The 14,586-nt window shown below is 37.4% G+C and overlaps 1 protein-coding gene across 1 annotated transcript in view; it reads left to right on the top strand.

The window, feature by feature from the left end:
• mi (minus) overlaps nucleotides 1-14,586 on the top strand; it is a 115,097-nt gene that overhangs the window by 87,941 nt on the left and 12,570 nt on the right. Inside the window, exon 5 of the mRNA XM_067147928.2 lies at nucleotides 7,900-8,383. Within this exon, the coding sequence (XP_067004029.2) occupies nucleotides 7,900-8,383 (484 nt within the window). The remainder of the gene's footprint in view (nucleotides 1-7,899; nucleotides 8,384-14,586) is intronic.

The following is a 14,586-nucleotide window of genomic DNA, read 5'->3' on the forward strand; positions in this document are numbered from 1 at the left end:
TTATCTCCTCTCCTTTACATGCAAGCTCTGCTCAGCTGACAAGGTAAATAGAAATGAACACAAAATGAAAGAGATGTTTACGGGACTACATTGAAGATAGAATCTCTGAGTGATAATAGTATTTCTGCTAGTAGTGATAATGATTCGAATAATTGTTCGGATGATGATCTTGTTGGTATTTCTAGTGAAATTGTGAAAGATAGTATGTTGGAAGCGATGGTGATGGTAGGATATGTAGAACATAGTTTTGTGTGGAAAATATGTGAGCCTGGAAATACAGCATGATCTAATATAATTCAGTTTACTGGAAATCCTAGTGTAAGGGTTGAGTTATTACCAGCGCTGAGTGCGTTTGACTGTTTCGAACTCTAACAGATGATTTTGATGATGATGATTGTTATTAATGTTATTTGTTTTACGTCCCACTAACTACTTTGTGAGGTCTTCGGAGATGATTGTTATTATGATGATGTGAGTTTGGTAGTGATCAGAACCAATTCTTATGCTAAAAAGTGCATTGAAAAACTTTTAAAATAAATCTCCGCATACAATAGCATAGTTTTGGAAAGAAACTCTTTTGAAATTTGTCAGTTTATTGAGTTAGTTTTTGTTCATGGAAATAATTAAAAAGCCAGAGATAAATATGTAATGGTTACAGGACAGTACTCACAAAATACTAATAAAGCCCCAAAAGAAAAACGAAGAAGTGTCAATAAATTGTAAAGTAAGCTTTTAATAACATAAATGTGTTAATTCATTTTCCCTTCATAACTGCCATTAATTTCTTGCTTCGTACAAATACAGTATATTATTTCCTCTGAAAAAACCTCACCTTTCTGGCATAAGAACTCTGAGGACTATTGGGACACGTTATTCTGAAACGGATGTAGTAGATGGAACCTATTATTATCCCAAGAAAAATAAAATTTATATGTTGCCAAGAATTGTAGTCAGGTTCTGGACTGGGACTCCTGTCATGTTGAAGAAAGAAGTCCCTAATATTAGGCCATCTCTTGAAAAGTGAAATCGCATTTTAAACTGTACCTCCGTGAACATTTCAAATGAATAGCAGCGATCTCGCAGGAGACGAGATACATAAGGCAGTCGGGCCAAACTTTCTCTTTGAATTGTGACAGATCCCTCTGAGAATATTCGTGCAGTGTATAGAGATGTTCGAAGCCTCTACACAGGCCTACGTACTTTCTCTACGGTTTGCAAGACCATGCTTGGTTCGTACTTTTGAGACAAGTAATTCCAGTGTTCTCCCTAGCACCTTATTAATGGGTACACCGCCCTGCTGTTTTTACATACTGCCTGGCTAACATAACCTAATAATAATAATAATAATAATAATAATATGGCCTCAGCTACCATGTGCAGACATTTCAATTTGATGCCAGTCTGCTCATCAATTTTGACATTATCGTCGCCATAAGACATATCTGTGTCGGTGCGTCGTAAAGCAAATAGCAAAAAAAAAAAAAAAAAAAATTAAAACAAAAAAAACAAAAAAAAAACAATAACATTTGACATTCTGTATTTCTCTAGGTGCAATAGATAGCAGACCGAGTAAACCGAAACTCTCTTGGGCGTCTGTGGCTCCAATTTAATGGATTTTGTCGGGTCAACACCAAATGTTTTTACATGCCGACATCATACAACATGGAGTGTCGAATGGACTTTTTTCCGCCCTTCAAAAATCCAGCTACCTCTGCCGGGTTTGAACCCGCTATCTTGGAATCCGGAGGCCAACACTCTACCACTGATCCACAGATGCAGCTAACATAATCTAGTCACATGTTAGTTACATAATATTAATACATATTTGAGCCATTGGGTGTTCTAAATTAAAACGTAAATACTGTAAAACTGTTAATTTAAATGATAAATCTTCATTATTGTCAGCATAATTGCTTCAGTTACATCGGAGTTTAAATGTTTAGCTTGACTGTCATTTAGTGTCGTGTGTGAGTGGTGTTTGCATTAGCATGGAATCGCATGCGAGCACTCTTATTTTGCATGACATCGCAAACTTATTGGAATTTAACCTATGGGTGGGTGTGGTAGAATAATACCCATTGGTGTCCTCTGCTTGTCGTAAGAGGTGACTAAAAGGGACCCCAGGCGCTCTTCACTTGGGAGCCTGGGTTGGGGCTCTTAACTGAGTCCTGGCATTGCTTCCACTTCCTTGTGCCAGGCTCCTCACTTCCATTTATTTTATCCAGCTTTCCTTGGTAAACCCTTGTTTGTTTTAGACCCCGACGGTATTAGGTCACGAGGCCTTGAAAGTCTTTCATTTTCACGTCCTGCGTCGCCCTTCTCTTTCTTTGGCCGATGCCTTCATTTTTCGATCATTTTTCTCACTCTCATTTATGTTAGAGGATGACTGCCTAGTTGTATTACCTCCTAAAACAATAATCACTACCACCATACTCCATAGCAACAGAGTGGTAAGCCCGGGTGTTACATGATTACGAACGAGCAGTAGAACAAGATAAATTCAAAATAATCTTATGTCCTGTTTGTGATAACACTAAAATAGTTCCATTTTGCAGTTAATGTTTACTGTCCAGTATTATTGTTAAGACCTTGAAGGGAATACATTGAAATTTTATCAATTTCATTTTTACGTAGTATTCCCTGCCCAGCTACTCATTCCTCCCACCCGGCTGACGAGAATGGCTGTGGAGAACACTGAATTTGAAATTTGAAGTATGTACTTTATGAATTCATATCAAAGGGCAGACTTGCCTAACTTTGTTTCGAGTTATCAGTGATTTATATCTTCATTTTTAATTAGCTACTATTGTTTTTATAATGTTTTGTATTTTTGGTTGTTCCAAGATTTAATAACTAGGATACATTACACAGACATGCCAACTCCCCCGATTTAAGCGGAGACTCTCTGGTTTTGGTCCTTCCTCCCTCTCTCCTGATCACAGAAACTTATCTTCCAATTTTAAGAGCAGATTTAGTTTTCACATGCATTTTGAAAATCCCAGGTTTTTCCTCATTCTAGCTGAAATTTTATCATTGGCACATAGAAATCCAAACTGAAAGACTATTTTTAGCATATTTACAAGGACAAGAACTCAGTTCAGATCAAAGCTTTCCGTAAAACCCAGTCAACTAGGCCAGTGCTTTGAACATAAATCTAGTTCAGAAATTTAGGAAGAGGCCCAAGGCAGTTACAATGAAGAGTCATGTGTTCTAAAGCTCAGATACATGCAGTATTTCAGTATTTATAAAATACTTGCAATATTTCAGCATTTATAAATTAATTAATAAGAGAAATTACAAAATTGAGTAGAATAATGTGTTAAATAAAGATGGAAAAATAGCGCATAACAATAAGGAAAACGCAGAAATCGTGGAGGAAGCATTTAACAAGCTCTTGAACAGTGATGATCCTGAAAAGCTCTTATTGATACACATACCGCGATAAAAACAAAACCAGAAAATATAAACCCACCTACAGCAAAAGAAGTTCAAACAGTTCTTAAAGAAATGAAGAACTACAAAGCGTGTGGAGAAGACCAGGTTTTTGGAAAAATGTGGAAATATGCTGGCATTGCAACTCATACATCCCTCCATATGATATTACAGAAGATTAGGGTATCAAAAAAATTCCTGGAAGAATGAACAACAGCTATAATTAATCCAATTCATAAGAAAGGTGAAACAAGTAATCCAGACAATTGTAGAGGTATTTCCATCCTTGACTGCACGTATAAAATTTTCTCTTACTATATAATCTAATTAAAGAACAACTTGATCAAGAGTTAGGTGAATACCAGGGAAGCTTCAGACCTTGGAGAAGCTGCTCTGAACAAATAATAACTTTGAAGCTAGTCATGGCATATTACAGAAAACAAAACAAGCCCCTTTCAGTAACAATAACAAGAAAGCTTACGACTCCATCCATAGACCATCATTATTAAAAATTTTAAGGCATTTCGGACCTCACCCAAAGCTAATCAAATTGATTGAACTTACTCTAACTAATAGAATTTCTAAAATTAAGTTCAGAGGAGAACTTTCTGAACCATTCTTGGTAAAGACTGGTTTAAGACAGGGTGACAGTCTTCTTTTTAACTGTGCACTAGAGTACGTTATGAGGGAATGGTACAAGAACAACTCGAAAAATATAAAAATTGGAACCCAGAAGGATAACATACATTTGAACTATCTAGGATTTGCTGATGATCTAGCTCTTTTGGCCACTGATATTCAGGAAACAAAACAACAAATAAAATCTTTACAGGAAATAGCTCAAAATATGCCATTTGAAAAACTTCTGCTTGCAAACAAAATTAAGCTGGGAGACCAAGAAATAAAAATTGTAGAAACATTTAAATATTTAGGTGAAATAATCACGTATAACCTGAACGAGAAATCAGCATTTCAAAGTAGAATAGATAAACTGGTTACAACACAGCATGTTCCCAAGAATACATATAATAAAACGTGTCTCTCAATAGCAACCAAATTGAAACACTACAAAACAGTCACCCTGCCACAAATTACATATGCAAGTGAAACATTATTCAAAACAACAAACACAGTTGCAATAGATAGTCCTCAAGTTAGAAAGGAGAATAGTGAGGACCTGTTTTAATAAAAATTATCAAGTAAACGGAGTCTGGAGACTAGCTTCCAATGAGACAGTTTATAAAGAAATAAAACCTGGCACAATGAAAAAGAAACAAATATCATTCTTAGGCCATCTAATACGGTCACCTGAAATTAGAATCAGCAGAAAAATAATAGAAAAATTATGAAAGAGTAAGAGTAAAAATATTAGATGGATCATAGAACTTAAAGAAGACATGAGAGAGTTGCATATTACAATAGAAGATTTAAAATACAAAACCAATACACTCAAAATATTGAAACATAAACACACTAGACTACAGACAAAAATCAACAAGTAGAGAATAGGACGAGTGATTCCAGAAGCAGAAAGAAAATTACGTTCAGAAAGGATGAAACAATATTGGGCTGACAAAAAGAAGAAAAACCTCCTTAAACCTGACTAAGTAATACTATTGGCTAAAAAATAAATAAATGTGTTTAATATTCTTCAGAACGTTACGTCATCAATGATGTGTCGTAACCCACGAACCTGGCGTAGCAGGGGGAGAAGTGATACTCTCACGTGGCGCGTCCCAGATGGTGGATAGGGAGGTCCTAACCAGCTTGCCGGCGGACTTGAGGGAAATAAAATACCTCTCACGGACCAAACGCACTACTCCCTGCGGGTAGGGGACGCACTGTAGAAACTTGGGAGTGTGGATTGGCGACCACGGGGCCCTTACCAGAGTCTTGGCATAGCTTCCACTTAATTATGCCAGGCTCTTCACTTTCGTCTATCCTGCCCGACCTCCCTTGGTGAACTCTTGTTCTTTTCCGAACCCGACGGTATTAGAGCATTCGAGGCCTACGGAGTCTTTCATTTTCACGCCCCTCGTGGCCCTTGCCTTTCTTCGTCCGTTACTTCATCTTTTGAAGTGACAGACCCCTTCTTCTTCTTTTCTCTCTCTCTCTTTACCCCCTGTGCGTGGGGGACTCAGAAGAATAATACACCCATGGTATCCCCTGCCTGTCATGAGAGGCGACTAAAAAGGGCGACCAAGGGATGATTGAATTAGAACCATGAAACTACTTTTGATTCGTACCATCACGCGGAGAACACCCTGGGTTGCCTGTACTTGCGAGTAGTACCACTATACTAGGTACGAAATAGGTTTGTGATTAGTAGCAGCAAAGAAGCTGGTCTGTGGATTTCCAGTACCCATGCGTCGTACCCATGTGAGCAACACCGCGGGTCTGGGCGTTGCCTGTGAGTTGTACCACTATATGAGCGACACCGTGGGTCTGCGTTGCCTGTGATTAGTACCCACTATGTGAGGAACACCGCAGGAATACCGGCACCCGTGACTAGTACACCTAGGTGTGGAACCTCACCGGTTTGCGTTGGCTATGAGTTAATATTTAGAAATTTCATGACCCGTATTGAAGTGGGATTACAATAATTGAAATTAAGAGGGTTCCTCCTATTCAGTACAAAGATATTTATTAACGTGAATGAATCGCATATCGTTCACATGAGGTACTAGTTTCAGCACCAAACTCTAATCATAAGTTTACTGATATAGAACATGATTTTGAGATACTTCAAATAGCAAACAAAGGGCCAATTATGAACATTGTCGAAAATTGTTTCATCCATTGCGATCAATATTTCAACCCTAACTATAATTTAAATGAAATTTCCGAGAAATCTGATATTCTTTATGATCTCTTAATTAAATGGTTAAGAAATATTAGACCACCTAAAAACAATTCGATCTTTCAAACCATACGCAGTATACATCCACATCACTTACCCCCACTACCACATCCTTCCGCTCCACCTTAGCTCCGTGACAAATGCTCCGCCTCTACCCCTCCCCTCTCCTCCCTTCCACCTCGCCCCTTAACCTTATGCTTGCATTCATCAGTCCAGCTCCGTCTGTCGATCACTCAGGCTGCTCAAGGTGAGTTCGCTTCTAGTATTCTCTCGGTTTTTCTAGACTTTTCTTTTTAATCTTTACTTTCGATCTTTTGCCTAATTCGACTTTTAATTTCTTCTCCAGGTTCCAAAACCCATATTGAAGTGGGAATTAATTCTTTGGATTTAATCAAGTCCCACGTTTATGTTTATTTTTCGGAACCAAACTACAGAACACGCATAGTGTCAACTTCATATGACATTAAACTCCGCAGCATAACTCAACAGTTTACAAAAACTAAAGACATATACAAGCTGGGCAAACCGCCATGGGTATACAACAACTGAGTCATCGTCATTTTAACAGATTTTAAACTGAAATGCAACATCATCATGTACCATATTTTATTTCATATTCATCTGTGGAAGTGTTATAGTGTGTTTTAAAGTTGTTTTTAAGGTTATATTTCGTATTCATCCATGCAGGTGTTATAGTGTATTTAAAGTTGTTTTAAGGTTATGTAGTGTTTGCCCGATTTGACTTGTTGGCTGATGATGGCACATAGTTTGGTGCCGAAACTAGTACCTCGTGTGAACGATATGTGATTCATTGACGTTAATAAATATCTTTGTATTGAATAGGAGGAACTCTCTTAATTTCAATTATTGGCTATGAGTGGTGCCATTGTGTGAGAAACACCATAGGTCTGTGTTACCTGTACGGAGTACAATACTTGTGAGTAGTACCATCTTGTGTGGAACACCGTGAGTCTTCGCTACTTTTGATTAGTACCCCAACATGACAAATACCATGGTTCTACTTTACTCACAACATGTACCATTCTGAGGGTCCTTAGACCTGGATTTTGGACCCCTTTAGACATCAAGCATCCTTGATTCAGGATTGTGCTTTATAAGTGGTCCCTTGCTCAGTCATACTATTATTTGATATTTTTTGAGTCGAATCCACTGTTTTTTTTGTTTGCTTGTTTTTTTTGGGGGGGGGGGGGCTGGTTCATGTCCATCCATTCATTCTTCATGACATTTTTTAAAAATTTTGGTCAGTGGATGATTTTGAACTTTGTGTTGTCATTTCATTTCGTACCATTAAACTACAAGCATCATCATCACCACGATTTTTTACTTTTGAAAGTTGACATGTCTGATTATAATTTGAGTTCTCTTTAAAACCCCTTATGAAATTAGGAAGATTTCACAAGAAACATAGATCAGTATGACAGTTTACTTTATTAAATATCCACCAAAATAGTTTGTTTTAACACCGAAATAAACCATTTTATTTTACCGAAATATAAGGCCCCTACTAATTATGTCCTTTCTGTTTTCAGTGCAGTGGGTTTGTATTTATATAATTCATTTTTTTCATTATGTATCTTGGATTTCAGGAAAAATGAAAGCAGAAAATCTAGGCATCTGTTGATAAATAAAGATGCCATCAACCATAAAGTTTCACATTCGAAAGTACTCTCTTCAAAACGTGCATTATTCCAGAGCCCTACAGAAATGAAGAAACCTGTTTCTTCAGCCTCCCAGTCCATAACTAAATGTAAAAGTGAAATAGACAGACCAAAAATCAGGCATTCGAGACGTGCCTTGTTTTCAGATGGCTCTTGTTTGAATACCGATACAAATGACACAGTTGTCAATTTGAATGGCAAGAGACTTAGAAGTGAAGATGATATAACAAGTTCATGCAGACTTTTACCTAATGGTGTAAGATGTGAAGGTAGTTGGAAATCTGTTGATGTAAAGAACCAAAGCGGTCACACTTCTTCACATATCAGTGGTTCGGTGCATAGCAGTCTTAATCATCAGACCACCGCATCCTGCAAACGAGGCAGTAAAGACCTAAGTGCCAATCATAAGAAGGTAAATATGACTTTTCTTTTTCCTATTTGCTAAATGCATTACAGTTTATTTTACTTACAGTTTGTGTAAGAGATAATTGTAACCTTTTAAGTGCTGAGTTTTTTCATTCGTATGGAAAAAAATTGTAGAAGCCTCAATTTTTAACTTACCAGTGAGGTTATTAGCTTAAAATGTTTATAAATATTGGTTTGTTATAAATCTAAATGCAAATGGAAAATCCTACACTTTTGTTCAATGCTAGCTTCGCCCACGTTGATTAATTCGACCATTAGATGTTGTAAACCATTTATTGTAAAGCAAAATAGAAAGTAAAAATATTTATTAACACATGTCATTTTTACATAAATTGCATAAAATACATTCTTTTATTTTTGTACAGTCGACAATGGGAGAAGCACCATTTTCGAATATGGACTCGTACAACTTTAAGCGATTGTCCTTGTCTCTGTTTGATGCACATGGCAAAACTGAAATGGTATATCTAAAGGGATGATTTGAATCCGAGGAATGAATACTACTTTGCCTGCGGCGTGTCCAATCTTTAGGGTGACCCGAATGATATTCGGTATCGGTTTCTTGAGAAGGATAATCTGTGCCACAATTGTCCGCTTCAAGATATTCAAGGGTACTCCAGTTGACTCAAGGTTATTCAAAAGCTCTGTCTTGTAGTTGACAGCCCCATCTTTATTACATGTCGTGTTGATAGACGTGTAAATTTTTAGAACACCGAATAACTCTTGTGAATGTTGCTTGTTGATGTCGTTGATAGCTTCATTTCTTAGAGCAAGAATTGCTCTTTGACACAGCCATGCTTGATCGATGAAATGCTGTATCTAACTGGTTCAGTGAAAAATTAACACATGTAGAGAAAGATACAACTGCCTTTTAAATTGTGCTATAATTTGTAAATTTTCTTCTTGCTGTAGTTTCTTAGGTGTAATGTTTTTCGTTACTTATGGTTGTAATTTTTGTTGCCTTCTGAGAGTACCAGTACCTGTGAAACAAATAGAAGATACACCCGTTGGTTGAGGCATAGGATATGTCTACGGAATCCCTTACTTCTCGTAAGAGGACACTAAAAGAGGTAACCCTAGGCTCTAAATTTGAGACCGCGGGACTCCTACCCATGTCTGACATTGCTTCCATGCACTTTTACTAACTTCACCACTTTCATCGTATTGGGCCTCACTTAGTCAACCCTTGTAGTTTTCCAATCCCAACAGTATTTGTGTTGCGAGACCTAGCCCACATGAATACATGCATGATATCCCCAACTCTTGCTGTGATCTGAGCCCAACGTTGGTAGGTTTGCGAGACCTAGGGAGTGGACTTGGTCTGGTTTTACGACGGAATGTACTTCTTGACACCACCGCTGTGTAGAAAATATTCAATAATTGCGTGTTTCTGCAATGGTTGGCAGTGTGCTGTGCTGTGTGTAATTTGAAGATATGACACAGAACGCTATGACCTAAATAATACTATTATTGATTTTATATATCAATAACTACTTTTAAAGTTTTTGGAGATACTGTCGTGGCTCAATTTTGTCCAGTACAGTTGTTTTACGTGCCAGTAAATCTACCGCCTTGAGGCTTCGTGCTTGACCACACTGCAATAACGCTTCTACTGTCTGAGATAACCAGCTCGACACACAGCTAGAGGTCCCCTATGGGAATCAACATCTATAACACAGCTAGAGGCTGTCAAGCTGGTTACTCGGTCATAAAGTGCCCATCTCTACGGTATTTTTTAATTTTCTATCTATTTATTATTATTATTATTATTATTATTATTATTATTATTATTATTATTATTATTATTATTATTATTATTATTATTATTACGGAGTTACCCGTGGAAGGCAGAGGTGAAAGAAGGTGTGGGCTGGAATGGGTCTAACTACAAGGCCGAAAGATAAATTAAAATTTCAATAAAGGTTATATTTTCATAAGTAGAAAAACTTAACAAATTCTACATAGAATTTAAACAGATAACAACTCAACCACTATCCACTAATCAGGTACGAGGTATAATTTTACAAACGAAAGCCCGAGTTTCGGGGTCCTTAAAAGTTCTGGACTTTGAGCCCCAATTACACAATCCTTGAGCTACTAGCCCAACTTTACCAAGGTACACTCATTTGTTCAAAGGCCAGAAAACCCCTTCATTCAAGGAGCATAAGCTCCAAAAAATCATGTCAGGCCTCCTAGAGGCACTTTTACCACAAATAAAAGAGCTAACCCGCTCTCAATTTTTCAAGCTTATAAGGGTAATACCTGACTTACAATCACTTGCCATCAAGGCACAACTTACAAGAATTAAACAGGGGTATCTCGTACCCGGCCTACAGAGCCTTAAAAGAAAAAAGAAAAATTAATAGGTTAATTTAAATGGCCGTAAATGCAAGAAAGGAAAGGAGGCGTGAATTAGCACTCCTAAATACACATTTTAAAACCTAAGAGGCACTAGGCCAATGACACAGGGGCTATTCCCAAGCTAGGGAGGTGACTCATATGAGAAAACTTTAAGATATTACAGAAGGGAAGAAACAACTACAAAACATAGTCACCTCAAACCAAAAATGAAGGGGAGCTCAAGAGGCTAAAGCACTCTCTACCCCCGATTTACAGTTAAAGATAGATAAAGTTTTTACAAAAGCGATGGCAAATTGCATCTTACAAGATAGGTTACATAGTAAAGGTTTCGGACCTTCCCCACAGTTTAGACTGCTGAGCTAGCGAGAAATAAAGAAGTTAAGTGGTCATTACCTTGGTGAAGAGCTGCTGCCGGATGAAAGAGGCACTTCCGCCTCCTGCTACACTTCCATACACTAGGCTAGATGTTGTTCGAGTGGCCAGGAGCCGTGAAAATCGGCAGTTTTTATACACTCCGGGAAGATTCGAGACCTTTCATGAATAATTAAGACACACCCACTCAACTTGGCTGGCTAAAAGTTACACATCAAAATAGAAGAAACCTAGGATTGGTTGGAAATTAATTGCAGAAATTACTGATTGGCTAAGTACAAAACTGGCGGAAAGAAAGATTAATATTGCCAACCCACAAATGAAAGAACAATATTTAGTTAAGACAAAAACTTCTGAATACAAAATTTCTTCAAGGAAGTTCATTCACTTCGCACCAGGGTGCATGATCCCAGTTTTACAGTAGAGACATATATGAGAGAATGTCCACATTTCTTGATCAATAGAAAACAAAATACATTGAAATCCACACAGTACTGACAACTTCGTAATCACAAAATTTCCGGTAGTGACATCTTCTGAGAAACTTATAAATTGATACAGTTGTTAAAGTTCAGAGTTTCTCCTGTAGAGGAGTACTTTAAGGCGGAAAATTCAAATGTGTGGCATAGAGGTGTACCGACCAGTACAGTTACTATTGTTATTATTATTATTATTATTATTATTATTATTATTATTATTATTATTATTATTATTATTATTATTTTATATATATATAAAATTCGCTGGGGCCATCAAGGACCACGTTAAGTCTTGTTGCATTTGACACTGAACTTGGCCTTCTTTAGAGCCCAAATTTCCCACATTCTTTGTGAGTGGGCCTGCTTACGCTCCTCTGTCTTCTCTTCGGTTGCTCGTCTCGGTAAGGCCCGTTTGTTAATATTTTCTTGAGGAAGAGATCTCTGTTAAGGGTGTCTTCAGCTGAGATATGTAGCATTTGCAGGTCTTCTTTTGTTTTTTTAAACCAGGGAATTGTGGTTTTGGGGTTTGAATCAAAAAAATGAAAGATTTCTTTAGTTAACTTTCTTCCGTCCATTCTTGTCAGATGACCGTAAAATCGTGTCCGTCTTTTTCAGATTGTGTTGGTAATTTTCTCTATTTTGCTGTAGACTTTCTCGTTGGATCTCTTTTGATGGATTCCATTTCTGTACTTTGATCCCAAGAGTCCTCTCACAATTTTGCGCTCTTTTTTCTCCAGTTCATCAAGGAGTCCTTTGTTGGCATTTAGAGACAGGGTTTCAGCTGCATATAGAACTACTGGCTTCAGAACCGTTTCATAGTGACATATCTTGGTGTTTTGGGAAAGGCATTTTTTGATGTAGATTATACAGGATGTTTGGTAGGCTATTTCCAGTTTGTGTACTCGCTCCTGAAGTGCTTCTTTGTCATCTCACCAAGGTATTTGAATCTGTCTACTCGGGTGATGTCCCCGTATTTTGTATGGAGTTTTGGTGCAGCCTCTTTGATGTTAGTCATTACTTCTGTTTTCTCAAACGATATCTGCAAACCAGTTTGTTCGACAATTTCCTTTAAAATTTCAACTTGAGCTCTAGTGGTTCCTGTGTCGTTTGAGAGAACAGCAATATCATCGGCAAATGCTAAGCAGTCTGTTACGATCCCCTTGGATTTGGTTCCTATTCTCAATGGACTGTAGTTGTTTTCCTTGTAATCTCACCCGCCCGGTTCTGATGATCTTTTCAAGAACACAGTTGAAGAGTATCGGGGATAGCCCATCACCTTGTCGGACTCCTGTTTTGATGTCAAAGGAATGCGAGAGACACGCGGAACTTCACCTTGGATTTTGTATCGGTCAGGGTGGCTCTAATTAATGCCAGCAGTTTCAAATCAACTCCAAATTCATTTAAGATGTTTTGCAAGACTTCCCGGTCAATGGAGTCGTACACTTTCTTGAAGTCCACAAAGACAGACACATACTGCTTGGACCTTAGTGTACAATATCTGATGATCGTTCTGAGATTTTGGATCTGTTCGGCTGTTGAGCGACCTTTTCTGAACCCTCCTTGGTATTCACCTATTTGATGGTCATTTACCAGTCTTCGCCATAACCCTGGCAAGGGACCAGTTTTTTTTTTCACGGTGGTATGTTATTTCCCTACTACCCTCTGACTCTGCTGGCAGGAAGTGCTGGAAACCATGATTTCGATGCACCAATCGGTTGCTGTCACATGTCTGCGCATGCACATCTCCCACATGTTCTGTCCCGACTATGTCGCCCGTATGCACCAGAAAATCCCCATCAATTTGTCAAAAAGCCATTGCCTAATCTCAAGATTGGTGTGTGGTGCTCAATATCTGGTGTCTGCATCATAACACCATAGAGTTAAAGAAGGGTGGTATTTTAATTTGTTTATTATTTTTTCTATAAACTGTGTAATTTTTTAAAATACTATTTGTTCAGGGTGTCGACCTATAGAGATCTTTTGCCCCTACTTGCACCATATGATATGAACCTGCGTGTAATTGGAATTGTGGAAGTGTAGAGTGTTGAATGTGAGGAGGAACGTTAAGGACAACACAAACACCCAGTCCCCAGGCAAGGGATATTAATCATTTACAGTTAAAAACCCCTGACTCAGCCGGGAATCGAACCCGGGCCCGCTGGGCGACAGGCGGACGCATTGCCCCCTACACCGCGGGGCCGGACTATAAATTGTGTATTATATCCATTATTCTTGGCAGTTTTTTTGCAAATTTATTTTAAAAATTCTTTTGTGAGATCTTTGTTGGATAAAGGATTGGTAAAGGCTCTATTAACCATGCTGTAGTAAGCAGCTTTTTTGTGAGATTGAGGGTGCAAAGAATTTCATGGAATAGTGTTAGCTGTTTGGGTGGGTTTTATTTATTTGTTTATTTATTTATTTATTTATTTATTTATTTATTTATTTATTTATTTATTTATTTATTTATTTATTTATTTAATTATTTATTTATTTATTTATTTATTTATTTATATATTTATTTATATAATTATTTATTTAATTATTTATTTATTTATTTATTTATTGCGAAGTTAGGGCTCACAGCCCTGAATAAGGTCTGGTAATAGTTAAGTCTAAGAAATTAAGAGACTGGTGGCAGTCAGATTCTAAGGTAAACCAAATGTGCGAATTGCAGGCATTTAAATGGGACAATGTTCAGGGCTTATCATTGGTGCTTTCATCTAATATGACAAAAAATATCATATACATATCTAGTCCAAAAACAAATGTTAAAACTGTGTTGTTAAAGATTTTTGTGTGTTCTAAATTATCTATGTAAATTTCTGCAGAGATCCCCAAAGCCAGCGAACCCATGGATAACCCATTTTGTTGATAGTGTGTGTTGTCAAAACAAAAGTAGTTAGGTTAAGACAAGTTTTAAGATGGTCATTAATTCTTGAACTTCTTGCTGGTTCACTTTACTGTAGTTCTTTAAATT

The sequence above is a fragment of the Anabrus simplex genome, chromosome 5, assembly GCF_040414725.1.
Source record: "Anabrus simplex isolate iqAnaSimp1 chromosome 5, ASM4041472v1, whole genome shotgun sequence".
Classification (NCBI taxonomy): Eukaryota; Metazoa; Arthropoda; class Insecta; order Orthoptera; family Tettigoniidae; genus Anabrus; species Anabrus simplex.